This window comes from Desarmillaria tabescens (assembly GCF_030435595.1).
Source record: "Desarmillaria tabescens strain CCBAS 213 chromosome Unknown EV420scaffold_24, whole genome shotgun sequence".
In the NCBI taxonomy this organism is placed as follows: domain Eukaryota; kingdom Fungi; phylum Basidiomycota; class Agaricomycetes; order Agaricales; family Physalacriaceae; genus Desarmillaria; species Desarmillaria tabescens.
Window position 1 is genome coordinate 546431 of NW_026848323.1, and position 17037 is coordinate 563467.

General features: G+C 49.1%; 5 protein-coding genes across 5 annotated transcripts; 4 read left to right on the forward strand and 1 right to left on the reverse strand.

Annotated features, from left to right (window-relative positions):
* The first annotated feature begins 846 nt into the window (after positions 1–846).
* EV420DRAFT_559508 (uncharacterized protein) lies at positions 847–2580 on the forward strand. The gene is made up of 4 exons (XM_060482588.1): positions 847–962; positions 1010–1174; positions 1253–2265; positions 2335–2580. The coding sequence occupies exons 2-4, from the start codon at positions 1168–1170 to the stop codon at positions 2419–2421; spliced, it is 1107 nt and encodes a 368-aa protein (XP_060329282.1). The 5' UTR covers positions 847–962; positions 1010–1167; the 3' UTR covers positions 2422–2580.
* A 24-nt stretch (positions 2581–2604) lies between these two features.
* EV420DRAFT_1310426 (FAD binding domain-containing protein) lies at positions 2605–5053 on the reverse strand. Its single transcript, XM_060468564.1, has 10 exons — positions 4830–5053; positions 4657–4779; positions 4437–4598; positions 4057–4380; positions 3975–4009; positions 3742–3921; positions 3630–3685; positions 3536–3570; positions 3458–3484; positions 2605–3407 (listed from the first exon to the last, which is right to left on the reverse strand). The coding sequence occupies exons 1-10, from the start codon at positions 4848–4850 to the stop codon at positions 2739–2741; spliced, it is 1632 nt and encodes a 543-aa protein (XP_060329283.1). The 5' UTR covers positions 4851–5053; the 3' UTR covers positions 2605–2738.
* Positions 5054–7592: 2539 nt separating this feature from the next.
* EV420DRAFT_1692589 (uncharacterized protein) lies at positions 7593–8880 on the forward strand (the record flags this gene model as incomplete). The annotated part of the gene is made up of 3 exons (XM_060479367.1): positions 7593–7674; positions 7733–8012; positions 8067–8880. The coding sequence occupies 3 exons, from the start codon at positions 7593–7595 to the stop codon at positions 8878–8880; spliced, it is 1176 nt and encodes a 391-aa protein (XP_060329284.1).
* A 183-nt stretch (positions 8881–9063) lies between these two features.
* Positions 9064–11101, forward strand: EV420DRAFT_559541 (uncharacterized protein). The gene is made up of 5 exons (XM_060482589.1): positions 9064–10035; positions 10085–10361; positions 10411–10592; positions 10654–10733; positions 10792–11101. Exons 1-5 carry the CDS (start codon positions 9246–9248, stop codon positions 10963–10965), a joined length of 1503 nt encoding a protein of 500 aa, XP_060329285.1. The 5' UTR covers positions 9064–9245; the 3' UTR covers positions 10966–11101.
* A 2887-nt stretch (positions 11102–13988) lies between these two features.
* On the forward strand, positions 13989–14674 carry EV420DRAFT_1553204 (uncharacterized protein). Its single transcript, XM_060473543.1, has 2 exons — positions 13989–14330; positions 14396–14674. The coding sequence occupies exons 1-2, from the start codon at positions 14077–14079 to the stop codon at positions 14451–14453; spliced, it is 312 nt and encodes a 103-aa protein (XP_060329286.1). The 5' UTR covers positions 13989–14076; the 3' UTR covers positions 14454–14674.
* The last annotated feature ends 2363 nt before the right edge of the window (positions 14675–17037 follow it).

Consider the following 17037-nt stretch of genomic DNA (forward strand, 5'->3'; position numbering starts at 1 on the left):
ACACAGAAGCCTTTTTACTATCTCTGTAGAGGCTCTGAAACGCTGTCTTTCCTTCAGACTTTTCGGAGAGACGGGGCCCGGACGGCACGCAGTAATGGCGCGTGGAGGCGCAGCTCAGGCGCACCAAGTCGGCCTTTCTAATCCCGCCGAGCCCCGGAATTTCGGTATTGGTTCCCTTCCATTCATTGTATTTTCCTTCCGGAATATAGACAGTTTGAATAAATCATGGACTTCTTTCATATTCTGGGTCGTTGTAGTGGAGAAAAGAAGATTTTTGTCCCAATTTGGACGGGCAATTTTCGGGGATCTGGCCGAAAAAGGAGCGCATAATCATCGGGGTCCTGGTATTACGGCTCTGGCACTGACGTTCACCATGCTTGCTGCCATCGCCTATTAAATTCGACGGGGAGGTCCGGGCCCTTATTTGCCTTCATTCCCTCTCTTGCCGACTGACTTGAAAACGACAGAGCAATTGAATTGCTCTGTCCTACTGTCTCTACTTTTCTCTTTTTCTTTTTCTTCTTCTTTCCTTTACGACAATTCCTCGCAGTCCTGTATTTGATCGGTTCGAGACCTTTACTTGATGGAAAATGTGTCGCACCGAGCCTGGGGTCGACCTTCTGTCTCACAGATCCAGGATTCACCCTCCAAGACAACTCACTCGAGACTTACGAAGCAACTACGACGACAACAGCAGGCAATGGGCACGGAGTACGTTGCATTTTCCTTGTATTACGGCTAGGTATTGACAACGGGAGATATAGATCTACATACATACCGCTGGACGTAACAATTGATGTTACTCCCATCTCAGTGGCCACTGGAGCTCACCTTTCGTCTTTCACCGAGACCGTTTTGGCTACGAGGAGACCATATCGCATGATGAGGCAACGTCCAGAGGCTCTGAATCCGACTTGGCAAGAATGCAACGTGCTCGGGCGACAGGAAACGACAGTGACAAGGTACACAGATTTGTCGTGCTGGAGTACTGTCATTGACTTGGACGCAGTGAATCCACGTGGATTAGCATCACCGTATTCCCCACGTCGGCGACGACGGCTGATACCACGAGCGATGTGACGTCGACAACGACGACTTCATCGTGGACGACATCATCAGACACTTCGGTCGCTGATACATCGTCTGAATCACCGTCATCAACGTCCAATGCTTCGTACGTGGCTTATCTTGTTTGTACGCTTCTACTTACCCTTAGACAGCTCGTCGACGACGATTTCTTCCACAACCTCAGACTTCACTTCATCAATAGCCTCTTATACGACTTCTACCGATTCCCCTTCCGAGTCTGAATCCTCCTTCCCTACTTCGTCTTCATCAGCACCGGCTCCGTCCTTTACAACGTCAAGCGTATATACCTCTCCCTTGTCACCCACCTCGTATTCGTGGGCATCGCCATCGACCTATTGGCCAAATCCAACCACATCATGGTATACTGTCGTGAGCACGTCTTGGGTTACTGATTCCGAGACTGTTACGCGAGCTTCTGGCACCGCTGCTTCTCTCACCAGTGCTAGTCCGTCGCAGTCCTTTGCCTCAACTACCACCATCACTTCTACGGGTCTACTCAGTACTGATGCTCCAGATGGAGGAAATAGCCTCTCACGCAATACAGGGGCTGTCATTGGCGTTGCTGTATCCGCCGCGGTCGTCGTTACCCTCATAGCAATCGGAGTATTCTTCGCATGCCGTAGATACCGACGGTCAACCACAGAGCCATCGACTTTGCAACCCCAGTTCGTGCCGTCATGGCGGCCCCCGCTTGCGGGTGACGACGATAGCAGCCTTGGTGCCACTATTACGGCAACGAGCACGGTTGGACATCGGGTATCCTCAGGCCAGACGCCTTACATTGATCCGCGAGAGATGGGACGTTCACCGCCTTCGTCGGACGGGTTGCCGCCGTCGTCGCATGGTCACTCGTCCAACGAATCATCGAGCCACGCCCTTCTTACCCGATCGAGGTCATCTTCAGTAGGAAAGCACATGCGAACGGAAGAAGCACCACCTGAGGAGGAAGAATTTCGGTTGCGCACGAGAAGGCCTACTCAGGTATCTGATCTCGTTATTCCCCCAGTTCCAAGGATACCTTCAACAATTCAGTTACCCCCGACTTCGCCGATTTCCCCAGCTTCTTCGACTTACCCCAGTTCGTTGCTCAATCCGCCACCTCCACCTCCCCTTGAACCTCCTGCTCCGGCTTACGCTGTTCAGGGTTCGTCATCGTGGCCTCCTCCGCCGATGCAGGTTCCTCCGTTTGGTATGCACGCGCCTGAAGGGCTGCTCCACCCATTGGTTGGCCTCGAGCAAACGGAGAGCGTTACGAGTTTCAGGGATCATATGGATTATTCGAGGCCGATCCTACCGAGGAGGGTGGATAGAGGTGAAGAAGAATCAATATGAATGATCTTTCTTTCTTTTTTGCTTTCTTGCCGCTCGCTCTTTATCACTACTTAACCGTATACCCCCTCGCACTCACACATACACCATACACACACACAGTCACGTCGCAATCGCATTTTAGTACATAGCAATAACATAGGTAATTTGTAGTCCGTTTCCTGGGCTTGTGTATTTCTATAAGGATGACACTTTCATGAAGATAAGCAGTTTTTTTTTATTATGACACATTGGTAGCTGTAAATACAATGCAGTGGGGAAAAAATTTGGAATAAATGGATACAGAAATGTCAGGTTGTCCATGTCAGCTCTCTTGGCCCTTAGAAGAAAATAGGCTCGAAGTAAGACTTCAGTCCCTCCGCAGTATTCAGACGCGCCCCAACCACTCCATCAGGTCGAACGACCACTACAAGACTCGTTCCTTCCTCAATATTATAATGCTTGAAAGCATACCCCTCCTCGTCCTTCAATATATCACCCTCCGCTTTAACAGCAGAATTCTTCGGCAGAATGATGATAGGCTTTACCAGGGCCGACGAATATGATTTCAGCCTATCGATAACGTCCATATGCATCTTCACATCATCCGAAAACACGAGAACCGTATGGTGCGCAGGCCCAAACCTGTCAAATAGCGCAACCTTACCTCCGTCGGCACTCACCAACCCCGGCGCCTCAGGGGCCCTGTCCCCACCCTGAACGCGTCCATCGAGGCCAGACCTATACGGGTCGACCGCCTCATCTCCTGGGTTCGTCTCATCGACGACGATCGGGCTCCCGCGGTAGGTGACGCCAAACTGGCGGAGGATGTAACCCCGGAACCACCCGGTGTGGTTGTCTTCGGCGCGTTTAAAGGTCTTGTTGAAGAGCTCGGTGGTGCATTCGAGCATGGCAGCGACGACGGGGAGCCGCTCGGCATTGTATGTCTCGAGGAGGGAGGGTGGAGCGAGGAGTTTGTGTACGAGGGCGAGTTTCCATGCAAGGTTGTTCTGGAGACGGCATGAGAAAAGTTGTAGATCTCATTGAGATGAGGACTCACTGCATCTAATACGCCTGTATTGATACCCTGATGAATGTATTATTAGCAAGTCTTCGGATACAATAACACGATACGAACCTGGCCGCCGGTAGGACTATGAACATGCGCGGCATCTAAATTTACAATCGCTATCAGAGCCGCAACACAGAAAGACGACGAAGTGAGAACGTACCTCCAGCAACAAATACCCGTCCTACTCCGAATTTGTTCACCATTCGGACGTTAACTCTAAAACAATATGAAATAAGATTAGGAATATTCAATATCAATTTGAAGGGACGCACTGGAACTGGGAAAGGAAGATCACCTGGCCAAAGTTGATATCGTTGCGGTTGGAGATTTCACGGAACTCCTGGATAAAGCCTTCACGGCCGGAAGCCATTCTTTCGCGATTGAGCTCAGGACCCGCAGCGATAACGTAGTACCTGTCGTCTCCCGGTTTCAAGTACGGTCGCAGAGATACCCTGTGGAAGTACATTGAGTGGGTAAATCTAAGGTAGAGGTAATGGCATCATACGTTCGGCTAGAAGCATCTCCCCATACATGCCACGACTGCACATCGTTCGTCAAATGGATGCATGTAATAAGAAGCAACTTACAGATTGGTCTAATGGTGAGTTGATGATTTGAATGTCGCCTATAACCCATCGCTCCGCCGACTTTGTCTCTCCCATAAACGTGAGGCCCAGTTGTTTACGTACCGTACTCTTCCCGCCATCTGTGCCAATGAGCCAGGCGACTTCAGCAGTCTCAGGGACCTGCTCATTGGCTTCATTCCATTTCAAGAGATGGGCAGTGACATGGTCGGCACTCTGTTCAAACGACACCAGTTCTGTCCCGGTTTCGACCACGCATCCGAACTTTGCAAGATAGTTACGCAGCACTTCTTCGTGCGCGTCCTGACCAATGAGAATAGGATTAATCTGGACAAGGCATGATGAGATCAAGCTCGTTAACAAAATTCATCGAGGAAACTGACGATAGGACGATCGGGAGTACTCTCCAACTCCTCGGACATTGGCATTCGTACTCTGATGTTGACACCATCTGGCTCGTACATTATGAGAGGATGTGACTTCCCAGACTCCTCTAGGATATCGGGAAGGACACCTAGGAGTTTGTATACCTCCATGGTTCGCGGCTGGTAAAAAGAAATGTTTACTCGGTCGCCTTAAGGAATGGGAAACTGCGCAACGTACATGAACGCCAGAGCCTTTTTGACCGACTTTGTAATTTGAACGTTCTTTGTCGATAATTCGTACGGGTACACCATTCTTTATCAGAGAAAGAGCGAGGACGAGACCTGAAGGTCCTGCGCCAACCTGAAAGCGCATCAGCATCGGTGTACAAAGCAAACAATGAAGCAACGAACGATGAGAACGGTGTCTGTCATAGCAGCTGAGACTGTTGAAGGTGAATGGAGAGTTGAGTGGTGGTGTCCTGGTCTACTCGAACTACGATGCTTTTATCTTCAAGACGACGTCAACAGTCAGTGATGTCCACATGTCCCCGTCCACGAGACCAAAATAACTCGATCTCCCGAGTCGGACAATAAGTCAAAATTAGAATAGCTCCGAAAAGTTCCCTTACTGGGCGACCTCGAAGTCTCGAGGCGGAAATTTGAGAGCTTCGAATTCATTCAGCAAGGGAGCTATGGGTGATGGTGATGACAAAAAGATATTGTCCGAGTCGGTAAGTCGGTAGGATACAGGTCGTGATGGCGAGTATCATTATGCTTCCACGAGAACCGCCTCGGTCGACTGCAATTCTGCCGAGCCGTTTACCCTCAGACGTGTCAACATTCGCAGGGCCACTATTGGGCGTGGAGTGGTGGACATCCATTAGCCGACTCGATACCTCGTTAAAAGAAAGCAGCTGGGTAGCACTAGCGTGTTGGAAAGTTCGATAATCCTCTGTACAATCGAGGGTTAAGGATTTCGCTGGCCTGTTTGAGGATCAGGGGGGTGCGAAGAAAACTGCGAGGACCGTTCCCGAGTTTGACACAGTGAGAAATCGGGTCACGGTGTCGGCGAGTGTCTGAAAATAGAATACATTCGATGCAGCGATTGGATAGAGCGATACAGTAAGCGCCGCTCCCTGCACTACCAGTAACACGGTAACGAGAAGGTGTAAAATGGTGTAAAGGAAGAACTTTCGATCGACGATCGACATCCTCCGACTCGGAATGCAACGTCACGTGGTGCGACGCGTCGCGTTCATGATGAAGCCCATTTGAATAATTTTGGTCGTAGCTGTCAGAAATCGAAAAGGCATACTCAAACGAAGTGAATAGCGAAAATTGTTAGACATTTGGCAAACGCGACGTGGGAAGCCAAATTGAACCGCGAAATACACAGTTACTCAAGGGGGTACCGGAAATCCGTCCCGGAACACCGGGTAGGTAGGTAGGTCCAGCCGGAGGTCACGAAAAAAAAAAGTTGACCACCATTTTGAGGGTCTAAAAATGGACTTCAAGGGTAAATTTTAGAGAGTACATGATACAATATATACTACTGAGTGTGTTACTTACCTTAGGGCATCATACCTAGCTATACCAACACTCAGTCAATGTCATTGCAGAGTGGCCCTGCTGACTGGACATGATGACATTATGACATCCCATTAGAGCGCAGCCGTGATTTAGACTTGATAGTGTACAGATTATGTTCAAAACACTTTCAATATTAATATCACGGCTATTTCAGGCAAAATGCTCACTGAATTGAGTCGAAAGATACCCAAATTTAGTATAATGACATCATAAATGTCACGTGAAGGTAGGTAGGTCCATCGCCGATGCATGAAATTATTTAATCGACCCACTGTCTTTTAATTCATTATTAGGACCCCCTTGCAGTTACTAAGAAATTCCCGCAGAAATGAAAGAACATATGTAAGTGAATCCTTTTGGGAAGACTTGGTCTATTAAGCTGACATCCGGTAAGGTGTACAAGACTACAAGACGTCAGCTAGCACATATCATCAATTTAACATTAAATCCATGGGACTGGAGATGCTTCTCCGATACGTTCCGTGTGAGAAATCGGCAATATCATTTTGCCTGTCGCGCAGTTGGCTCTTTCTTATGACATCACATACGAGACGGACTAAGGGATATCCTTCACCAAAAATAACATTCCCAAACCTGAGGTCACCACACTGTGGGAGGATGGTAAGAGTATGACCACGCCGTCGAGGAATTCATTTGGGAAAGTTCTGAGCATGGCAGCGTTCAGATAAGTACTACGACAGCTTAAGTCATAGCCTTGCACGACACTAAGGTTTTCTCTTTGTACTGCGATAAATCTTTCACCGTATCCGAGGTATTCTCCCATTCGCGCCTATGACCTGCGTAAGACTGCCAAGAAGTAGCCTGAAGACAGGCACCGGCTGAGTGGTGGGGCGAGCTGGACGTAGCATGGAGCTGGGTGCTGGGGTGTGGTCCTCAGCGCAGCATTGCATAGTTCCTTAAGGCCCCGGGAAGCTCCCGCCAAGGTTTGTCCGGCAAAAACCCTGATTTTTAGCCTCAAATATGCAAAGATTGGCGCCTAAAATATGCTAACTCGGACAAGGCTTCTACCGGTCCGTCCGGGCCGGAAAGCGCCGCAGGTCAAATTAGGCCAAATTTCGGCGTCCTTCGCCTTGCATTTTCTGGATGAAATTTCAGTGTCATTTCCATCCTTCCTTCAGATACCAATAAGTCTTCGCTATGTGCTTCTCCAACTACAGGGATTCCGCCAGGTGCCATTCCTCCAGGCCCCAGAGGCCCTAAAATATGCTAACTACGGACAAGGGTTTCAAATTTTGGGTCTGAAATATGCTATCTACGGACAAAGATTTCGCTTTTTTTGGGCCTAAAATATGCTAAAATCCGGACAAACCTTGGCGGGAGCTTCCCGGGGCCTGTTCCTTATTAGATGTGAATGGATTCAACAGGACTGCTGAACCTCACGGAAAATAAAAGCATTGCTCCACAGAAGAAGTCACTCCTTGCGTGTGATGTCAGCGGGATGGCGAAGAATACTAAAGCGAGAAAATCTTTGTTAGGCCACGAGAAAAACAGCGAGTTGGTGGGTGCAAGCGGGAGGAAGATGTTCCGATGTGCTCTGCCACGTGGTGGCTGAGGAAGCTCTCCATGCCGGAGTCTCCCTTTTCCTTCCTTTCAACTCCCTTACCGAAAACGTTGACTATGAAAATTGCACTACGAATGCATATATGTACGTGAATTCTATCACTTAACGTGATTGTTAACTCCATCTCCTCCTATTTTCCCAGGCAAGTACTTAGAGACCAGCAGCGAAACCTTTTGCATTCGACACTTAAATGATTCCCCTACCCAGAGCGTTGAAGCAAAGGCCAGAGAAGAGCTGGCTTTAGCTCAGAAAGAGCTGGAGGATAGTGAGGTATCAGGTATGAGAGCCAAAGCGCAACAGGCCACAGTAAACGCCCTTAAGTCTGTTCTCTCGCCTTTGCGACGTGTCCCCCCGGAAGTTCTCTTCGAAATCGCGCTATACTTCCAAGACGGCTTGCCATGTCATGAAATAGAAAGTGATCTGTGGCGTTTTGGCCGTGTCTGCAAGAAGTAGCGAGCCGTAGCGCTATCATCCAGGCATCTCTGGACTACCGTCGCCATCGATGATATGATGTGTGTCGGGGTCCGCCCTGAACCAGCGAACCGTGTCCTTGTCGAGTACTTGCGGAGGTCTGGGGATCTCCCTCTTCGTGTCCATGTCAAATTTGAAAATTATTTTGACGACGATGAACCTGTGCATCAAGCGCTGATCAACATCTTCGCCTCCCATTCCCATCGCTGGAAGACATTTCTTTTCACAGCTCCCGACTATCTCTGGCCTAATCTCTGCCAGGTTGGTGGACATCTACCCATCCTGGAACGCATCGCGTGTCTCTCTACCCAGAACGAACCCCCCACGAACCTTGATATCCTTCTCCCAATCTTTTCCGATGCTCCACGGCTGCGACATGTCGACATTAACATGAATGCGCCGATACCCTTCCTCCTTCCCTGGAACCAGCTAACACACTACCATGATAACCGCCACGGTTTCATGTCACACCACAAGCTAGAAGAGCAGTTCTTTGATCGGTGTTTGCACCTCCGCGAATGCACTCTTTTATCACAGTCGCCTGCCACGAACAATTCTCGCACCTTGCTTCCAGACCTATACTCCTTAACCTTGGCATCATCAGCGTCATTGAATGCCATAACCGCCCCAGCACTTCAGTTCCTAATGGTCCATCATGGGCGTCAAGAGAGAACCTTGGACATAGGCATCCTCTCCCGTTTCATTTCCCGCTCCTCTTGCTCCCTTACAGCTCCCGTTTCGTTCGGGAGTAGGACCCTGGCCCGATCTCGTATTAAGAGCGGCGAGCTAGTTCCCATACTGAAGGCGTCTCCCCATTGATGTAGCTCCATGTGTATGGTGCGGATATCCAAACGTACTTTCTCCGGAGTATGACACTGTCCGCCTCGTTGTCGGACCTTGTTCCTCTACTCGAGGACCTGTCATTGGATGCACTGTGTTTCAATGTGCTCCTCCTCTTTTCGATACTAGAAAGTCGCTGCAGCAAAGGGTCAGTATTGCAACAGATATCGATCAAGTGCATAGCTGTTCCTTTACCGAATCAACTTCTCGTTCGCCATGCGTCTTTGGAGGAGAATGGGATTCGGCTTCATTTTGCTATGCTGGCGTGGCTGCACGGTCCCCGGGCCGTAAACCCGAACTCGCAGATCGTCTTTGTCTGAGTCTCGTCTTGAACTTCAGCGTTAATGGCACTTCCATCTGAGCTCATCTCCTGTATTCTCTTCGAACTGTGGGCCACTCAATCTTCCACTTCCGAATACATCCAAACATTCTCAACCTGCTCTCTTGTATCTAAACAATGGTCTGCCATCATCAAGGAGATGAACTCTACGCATTCCGTCATCCCCTTATCATATAGCGGAGAGTGCCTACATACCATCCGGTCAATGTCATCACTCGAAAAACCACTGCTCTTCCGTGCCATAACATTCAAAATAGATTATATGCTGAAGTCAAATCCAGTCATTCCGGATTCAGGATGTCGCTCCTCCATTACAGCTAATAGGGGGATAGAAATCGTGCTTCGAAGTTTATTCAATGGTCCTAATCCACCCCCAGATGGTACTCGCATCTTCGTAGACTATCTCGATGATCCTCGAGTTCATGTCCCCCGCTTCTGGATTCCTCCACAGACTACCCATCTGACCATTGTATATCATCGCCGGTGGTGGGTACCCGCCAGCCCCGAAACTGCGCACGACTGTCAATGTGTCCGACCCATCTTTAACCAACAAGTCAGCCAGCTCTGCATTATGGGAGCCACGGCTCTGATAGTGGAGCGACTCTTAATCCCTCTCACCGAATGGAAGTGTCTAGGTTCGCTGACTACAGATGTACAACTTGATATTCCGGTTCCCTCTTTCACACAGCGGGTAACGTATGATTATCCGGTGCAAGACGTAGGGCCAGAATTCTTGTCTCGTGTCATGTTTGGCGAACGGGGGTCATGGCCATTTTTGATGGGAAGGGACGATAGTATGCCATCATATACGTTTACAATTTGGCTCTGATTTTTCACTGGCAGTATGGAACCACGGGTATTCTCCCATGTTTGAACAGGTCATTCCTCTGGGCTCTGTGGGATATATTGATCCGTTCTCGAAGAAGTTTGTTATATTGTTCAATGCCATCGATCCAGCGTCTTCAACGGAACCAAGAATACGTCGGATTCCTTCTATCCTGAAGTGGGGTCGGACAAAAGTTGTCACGGACACAAAATACTCCCCTTCCCCAGCATGGGATCATGAATACAAGAAGCCTGGAATCCTTGGCAAGCTTGGAGTTTTGACCAAGGAGAGATCGTTCGTGTTTCTTCATTGTGAATATCTATCTGTACCTACTACCTAACAGAAGCAGAGTGCCTAGTATCCCTCTGGGATACAGCGTAAAACAGAACCTTCATCTCGGGCTCGGACGTGCTATTTCTCGGCAACTTGTAGGAGACAAGCTTTGGTCGCGCAAGCACCGGCAGACAATTACGGATGTGTTCGGAGAGCATCACCCCCGTATCCGACAGCACATGCCGGAGATTGGTGGGCCAGGTTTCATGCTACGTACATGAACTGCATGGACTGAGATGTGTTTATATTCCAGTTACAGCAACAGTAGACTCCTCACAATACGTTTGGTTTGTGCCTCTTGGGCATGCTGTCCACAATGACACTGTAATCTGTGTAAGTGTATTACTCGGTTACCTGATCACTTCACCACTAACTCTTACAGTGTGCACAGTTCTACTTTCAAGTCAACCCTCAGGCTTCTCATAAGCCTGGAAACCCTTGGGGGGAGATCAAATCTTCTAGGAGTTGTACTCTTTTACCCTCAGTTCCATTCTCCTGGGGCCATATCTCCACTGTCGGGCAGTCTCCAATGACTGTACAGATTCGTTGTGATTATGTCGCGTAGGTTGACTACGTTCCGATGTAGGAAGCCGATCTGTCCGCATTTTCTTGTTCTTGTTCTTTAACCTCCCACCGAATAAAGGTTTTATTTGTTGTGTACAATGCAGTCTGTATCGCAATTGTCGTTCTCAGCCACCTCGGTCGGATTCCGTGTTACAATATATGCATATATAGTTTACCAACTCTGTTCATAAAGCGGCCGAACTATAGCTTTACATCATTATTTTTGCCACGTTTGAGTATGGCTTTGCGATTTGTGACAGCTAGGACCAAAATTATCCAAATGCACTTCGTCTTCTGTTTACGATGCAGTCAGAGTCGGCAGCCTGGGCATCTATATGATGACGTGCTTGTGCGAGTGTTCCAGCTGACAGCTGAGGTTGAGCCAGGGATGCCAGTTCGTCCGTATTTCTTCGCTCATGGTTGGACGACGCCAAATATCGTGTTTTGCCAAAAGGTAAAGATTTTCTTTTACTCATTCCGAGATGTAAGAGGACCTGATCGTGTAATACATAGGTGCTCCGCCTGCGGAAGAAGGTGCTCGGGGCCATAAGGACAGAAGCGTGGACGACGCCACCGAGGAAGATGCTGAGGATGAGGATGAGGAGGGTATGGATGAGGACGCGCAATCCAAAGACGCTGCCAAACATTGGGAGATGTCTCTGCGGTGTGCTCGAAATGCCGTAGACGATGTTTCGTTCGCATTGTCTTGGGCTGCTTCTAGCATCGAGGGAGGCCCAGCCACTCTACTACGACCGGTCTGGCATCATCATCTGCGAAGCGTTCGATATCGTGGACAAGAACGATCAAGTCTCCTTGCCATGCTCATCGGGTTCTCAGCTATTTCCCAAGACAGCGGCGTGCTGCCTTTTTTGCAGGTGCAGTAGGTCGCAGATTGGGCTCATGCTGGAATGACCCTGTGATGAAAGAGCAGAAGTTGAAAGGACTTGTTGCATTTAGTTGACGTAGAACCTAAGCACGTGTTATCTTCGGTATAGAGATAACGCGGTCTCCTCTGATCTCGTTGGAGTCCAACAATATGTGTGACATGAAAGGAGTTGCGTGTACGAGAGGCCGAGAGAATGGCTCTCTGAGGCACTAAAAGAGCTTCTATCAGAAACGCAGACCAGATTCACAGCGATAGTACTCACAATCCGAAACGTGATTAGGAGACACTGTTCTTGTCGTTGACACTGGAATTCTAAGCAGGTTGAGAGTTTCGATGGGAGGCCTATTCAGCACGAAGTGTCATGGCTGTTCCACTCGACGCCACCCCAGCCGACTTTGCCTCATTGATTTCGTTGTAGACAGAGAAGGAAGAGGGCATCCGATGAGGATGCTGCTGTTGATAGATAGACACGTGGATCATCGCGACGAGTCCTAGTATAGGCCATAGATCCACTTGTGAACTACCGAGCTTGTATGAGAATGAGATGAACGAAGAAAAGAGTAGGGTGTACCTTGTGGTACGTCAGCAATTGCTTAGACATATTGGCGAAGTGTTGCAATCTTGCTTGCTTGACGACACGCCCGCTCCTCGTGCTTAAATGAACTGACATATGCATCCTTCGCGCTGTCAGAGTACTCATTGAGCCCCATATATACAGGATCGTCGGCTTGAAGCCAAAATGGTGATAGTCAACGATCTTCAGTGACCATTTTCGCTTTGGGCTCTGGTAGACGAGATCTATTCCCCTGTTGGGGTTGACAACAATTCCTGACCGATTAAGACACGAGGGAGTGCTTGTTCAACACCAATCTACTGACCTCAGAGGCGCGCCCTCCCGTAGTCAATGATCCGATGATGCAGTAGTTTTCGATGAGTTGACGTGGCCCAATGGGCACGACAATGAAGGTCTCCGGAGCGTCCTTGAGGTCAATTTCTTGTGACACGGCGGTTGATAAGCCATCGTAACAAGGTGACTGAAGGCGGATACTTACATGCAAAGAAGGCAGTGGATTCCAACGGCAGCTTTGTCGCGTAACACCCACGACGTGATTGAGCCTCTTCGTTCTCATCACCCCTGTTCATTAACATATCGTGACTCCTGCGCGCTTGATGCTACATTTCGCGCTTCTGAGGTCCGGGACATTCTTGCTGACTGAGAGCTTGAGGCATTGAGATGGCTGCTTTAATGTACTGTCAAAGTCAGGACGAAGAGGGATGCGAGTCGTGACGAATGTGCAAGAAACAGCGTCTATTGCTCGACGACCCGCTCCTTGTCGTATGCTGAATCCAACATGAAAACGGAATGTTGCGCACAGTAAATAGTCGAGGCACGAATGGAAGATGGACGGCTGGGAGAATATATGTGCTTCTTGCTTTAACGATGTTAGGATTGAAGGTCGCTTGCTCTAGGATATACGTCAGCCTGCGTCATGGAATGGAAAGTGAGAGAAACACACAATTGCTGGATCAGAGCACTCTACGCCGTGATCCTCCACGAGATGATCAGATAGGCGGGGAGGCCTTGGTCAACGAGGAGCGAAGAATAGCTGCGGATAATCGGGACTGGCCTGCCGAGGTCAAATTATTCCCACGGCGCCTCTACCAGTATCCCTTTGTGCTCATTTGAAAACTTTGTTCGTTAGGTCTTTCCTGCGTTCTCATAGGTCTCATCAATGATATATTCAGGTGTGACTAAAGACGGGGACAGCTGGTATGAAGGAAAGATACTAATCTGGTAGGGGCAAGAACAGGAAGGCAGCATTCTAATTTCCAGGTGTGTTGTGTTTCGGTGTCGGATACAAATGATTGAGAAGACTTTTCTGTTGCTCGCGACTCACGAGCTGCTAAACTGTAAATACTGATATCCAAAATCCACGAAAATAGGCCCGCAACCCCAGTACGGATACAGTTCATAATTGAGTGATTTTTCCACGTATTTAATATCGCACTTCCATCTATATACCAGCATTGAGATCAGTGGAAAGATATGAGGATTTGAGGAGACCATCGCGTCGAAGATGCCCCAGAACAGAAATCAAATCGCACCGCGTCGAAATCGAAGTCTTCAGTCGCCTGGTCCAGTGTCGAACTGGGCATTGCTTCACAGGCGAGTACTACAGTCGCTTTGTCCCGCACGAAGGCATTCAGTGTCCCTGTGGAGAGCCTATGCAAACACGAGACCACATCATCCGTGAATGCCCCCGATACAATGGTCACCGAGACGGACTCCGCAAAGTCTCCAGAGACCTATACTTGCCGGACATCTTAGGGACGAAAAGGGGCATAGAAGCCCTGGCAGCGTTCCTGGAGAAGTCAGGCGCATTCACGAAGACTGGCGCCCCCAAACGGCCGCCAATGCGACCCACATTGGATGAAGAAGAAATTAAACCACGCTTGAAGACTGGCTGGGAGATCAGGACCTGGAGCGAGAGGAAGATCCCGGAGGCTGAAAAGTGGTAGAGGGAGGATGGAAATGCTGACGGACCCGGAGAACAACCAAGGAACTCGCTCCATGCACACAAACCCAGTCCCCCATAGCCTGAGTTATGGTGGCGTCAACCCCCCTGGATACCAAGGACTCAACACATAAAGACACTGAGAGATCTATACCATTAAAGATCTGAAAATCCCCTTGTGTACCTACAGTAGCTACTGGGGCTGGCTATGAGCAAGCACCGCCGCGTCTCTGTACATAGATTACGGGTTGCGGTTTCGAAATATAGATTTTAAAAAATAAAAAATAAAAAAACCGCGTCGAAATCACGTGATCAAGATGCATTAAGAATTTGAAATTCCCATCCCCTTCTTCCCGCTGGTATGTAGTTTCCTATCGCCGTCACCGCCATGGACTTTCAAGCAGCCCTTACTAGTATCTGGAAATCTTGGCCATCGAAATGGTAGTATTGGAGGATCAGGCCTAGGGCTTTATATTGGAGACATACGTGGCCAATGTAACTTGGGGTACGCTTCTGCTGTGTCTCGCGCTTCCTCTCACTGGGAGTGATCTGTGTGGAGACGGGGGTACGGACGAGGGGTGGGATGTTGGGACGGCCCTCTGTGTGGGTGGTGGTCGTTGAAGGGGACGGTCGTCGTCTCTGAGAGCGGTGGCGAGTCGTCGGTTTAGTAGATTTTCGGAAGACGCATCGGGGCTCGGATGCGGGCTTTGAGGCGATGGGAAGAGCCAAAAGTGCGCGTGCATGATCAAGGAATCGGAGTTTACCACCACCACACTTATAGCGCTTTTCATAATTATGCGGAATTCCAGTTTTGAAAAAGTTATGTGGTCGTATTTGGATCGCAGGGCCCCGGCCTTCTCTCTTCCCACCACTACCACGCCCCGAAACAGTACCATCCGTTCTGCGATGCCCTTGTCAGGTTTCTAAAGGTGTAGAAGATATTTATCAGCTGTACCCAACTCCTGTGGCATATCATATGGTTGCGGTGTACTATGCAGGCAGGAGCGAGACAAAACCTTCGAGAACCAACATTCAACATCTGAGTCTTCGACTCCTGGATTCGGTCCATTTAATGTTTGCCTCATAGACTGCAGTGACGTTCTTTTGCAAGATAGGCTGATATGCCATGCTGAGGTGCTGACATGCATCCATTGTCGGACTCTGTATCTCCACAGCGGTATTGATATCAGTCTGTCAGACCGTGACTGTCTTCACTCCTGGCAATTCTTTATATTGCAAGTCTGTAATTTGACCATACTATGTCGGCATATGTATTCCAGTGGTAATTATCCCCAGAAAACAAATGATATAAGATCAATATAGGACATAAATGCGCGTTCTGAATGCAAGACGATAAAATCGCCTCAAAGCTGAGTGCTGATCATGAGCGCTTCTCTTACCGGGCCGACATGGGGTGTAAATAGGACCACACAGATTTTTCAAAACAGGGATTCCGCATATTTATCAAAACTGCTGTAACTAGACCTCGCCATGAATCTGCCCTTCTCTCCGTCCTACATCGTCTCCACCGCATCTATGCATGCCGCATGCCCTCCGTCCTCTCCCTTCCGCCAGACCGCATTGAGGAAACTCCCCTCCGCGTTGCCTGTTCGACGTTGGAAGGCCGTCCGCATTCCACTCGCTCATTCCGCCTGACATGCACAGCCATCAACAACGTCTTCCTGCACTCAAATGCCATCCACAGGTCGATCCTCAAGCGTAGGTCGTAGCCAGACGGTCGTTCGAGCCCACGTCGAAAGAGCATCGCCAACTACTCAACTGTTCGACCACAGTCTGCAGTTTATCGAGGAGAGACGGGGCCTCGATGGAAGGGAACCCGTGAATGCTGAGCATATGTCCGCGGAAGGGGTCCTCTGGGTGCTGACGTTCATGTGCTTGGACGACGATGGTACAAATACCCTCCACCCGAACGCCTTCGACACGTATCAACGTATTCGCGAGCTCGTCACCAAGCATTTGTACGACGATGCGACGGATGGCCGCTTGATAACTGCAAGAATGCTCTGGTATTGTCCATGTTCTGATCCCTGCCGACGAAAGGTATGTGTCTCTTGCCTCTCTTTCTTGTTTTTTCTAATGTCATTATAGAATAAATTCGTTCCGAGTGGGAGCATGTTTCTCACAAATAGCGAACTTGATCTTCCCCTTCATTTACATTCCCTTCTGGTATTAGGTATGTCATTGCCTTTCTACTCCTCAATCATTCTATCTTACCACTTGTTTCTCAGTTTAACGATATCTCCAATGCTCGTACACCCATCCTCACCGGCCAAACGACTTCTTCCTTTCTTACCCCCATGAACTTTTCTCCGTTGGCGGCCTTCTCGTTTCCAACTGGGTGCTCTCACATACACGCAAAGAAAACATGCCCCTTCATCACCGGTGCAACACCGAGCAGATATGCTAGTGAAAATGTTCATCGGTGGTACTAGTGGCTAAATGGTACACAGGGAATGGACATCTGCAATGGTATATTATACTTGTTGCCGGGTGTGACAAGTGCATGTCGGTCACGCTCTTCTGGTTAATATTCGATGTCGACGAAACTGTCAGTCATGGTAATGGCGAGACCTGACGCCTCAATATCGTACATCATGCACGGTGCAGTGCGGAAGCGCGATCATGATTCGACTGCTCAGACCACCAATCA

Excerpts from the sequence above, each read along its gene's own strand:
- EV420DRAFT_1553204 (XM_060473543.1), top strand. The coding sequence starts at position 14,077 with ATGCAAACACGAGACCACATCATCCGTGAATGCCCCCGATACAATGGT. Across the intron at positions 14,331-14,395 it reads ACTGGCTGGGAGATCAGGAC|CCGGAGAACAACCAAGGAAC; the intron begins CTGGAGCGAGAG and ends ATGCTGACGGAC.
- EV420DRAFT_559508 (XM_060482588.1), top strand. Across the intron at positions 2,266-2,334 it reads GGCCTCCTCCGCCGATGCAG|AGCGTTACGAGTTTCAGGGA; the intron begins GTTCCTCCGTTT and ends GAGCAAACGGAG.
- EV420DRAFT_1310426 (XM_060468564.1), bottom strand. The coding sequence starts at position 4,850 with ATGACAGACACCGTTCTCATC. Across the intron at positions 4,599-4,656 it reads AAAAAGGCTCTGGCGTTCAT|CCGCGAACCATGGAGGTATA; the intron begins GTACGTTGCGCA and ends TCTTTTTACCAG. Across the intron at positions 4,010-4,056 it reads ACTCACCATTAGACCAATCT|TCGTGGCATGTATGGGGAGA; the intron begins GTAAGTTGCTTC and ends AACGATGTGCAG.
- EV420DRAFT_559541 (XM_060482589.1), top strand. The coding sequence starts at position 9,246 with ATGGCACTTCCATCTGAGCTCATCTCCTGTATTCTCTTCGAACTGTGG. Across the intron at positions 10,362-10,410 it reads GTTTTGACCAAGGAGAGATC|AAGCAGAGTGCCTAGTATCC; the intron begins GTTCGTGTTTCT and ends ACTACCTAACAG. Across the intron at positions 10,593-10,653 it reads ACAGCACATGCCGGAGATTG|TTACAGCAACAGTAGACTCC; the intron begins GTGGGCCAGGTT and ends TTTATATTCCAG.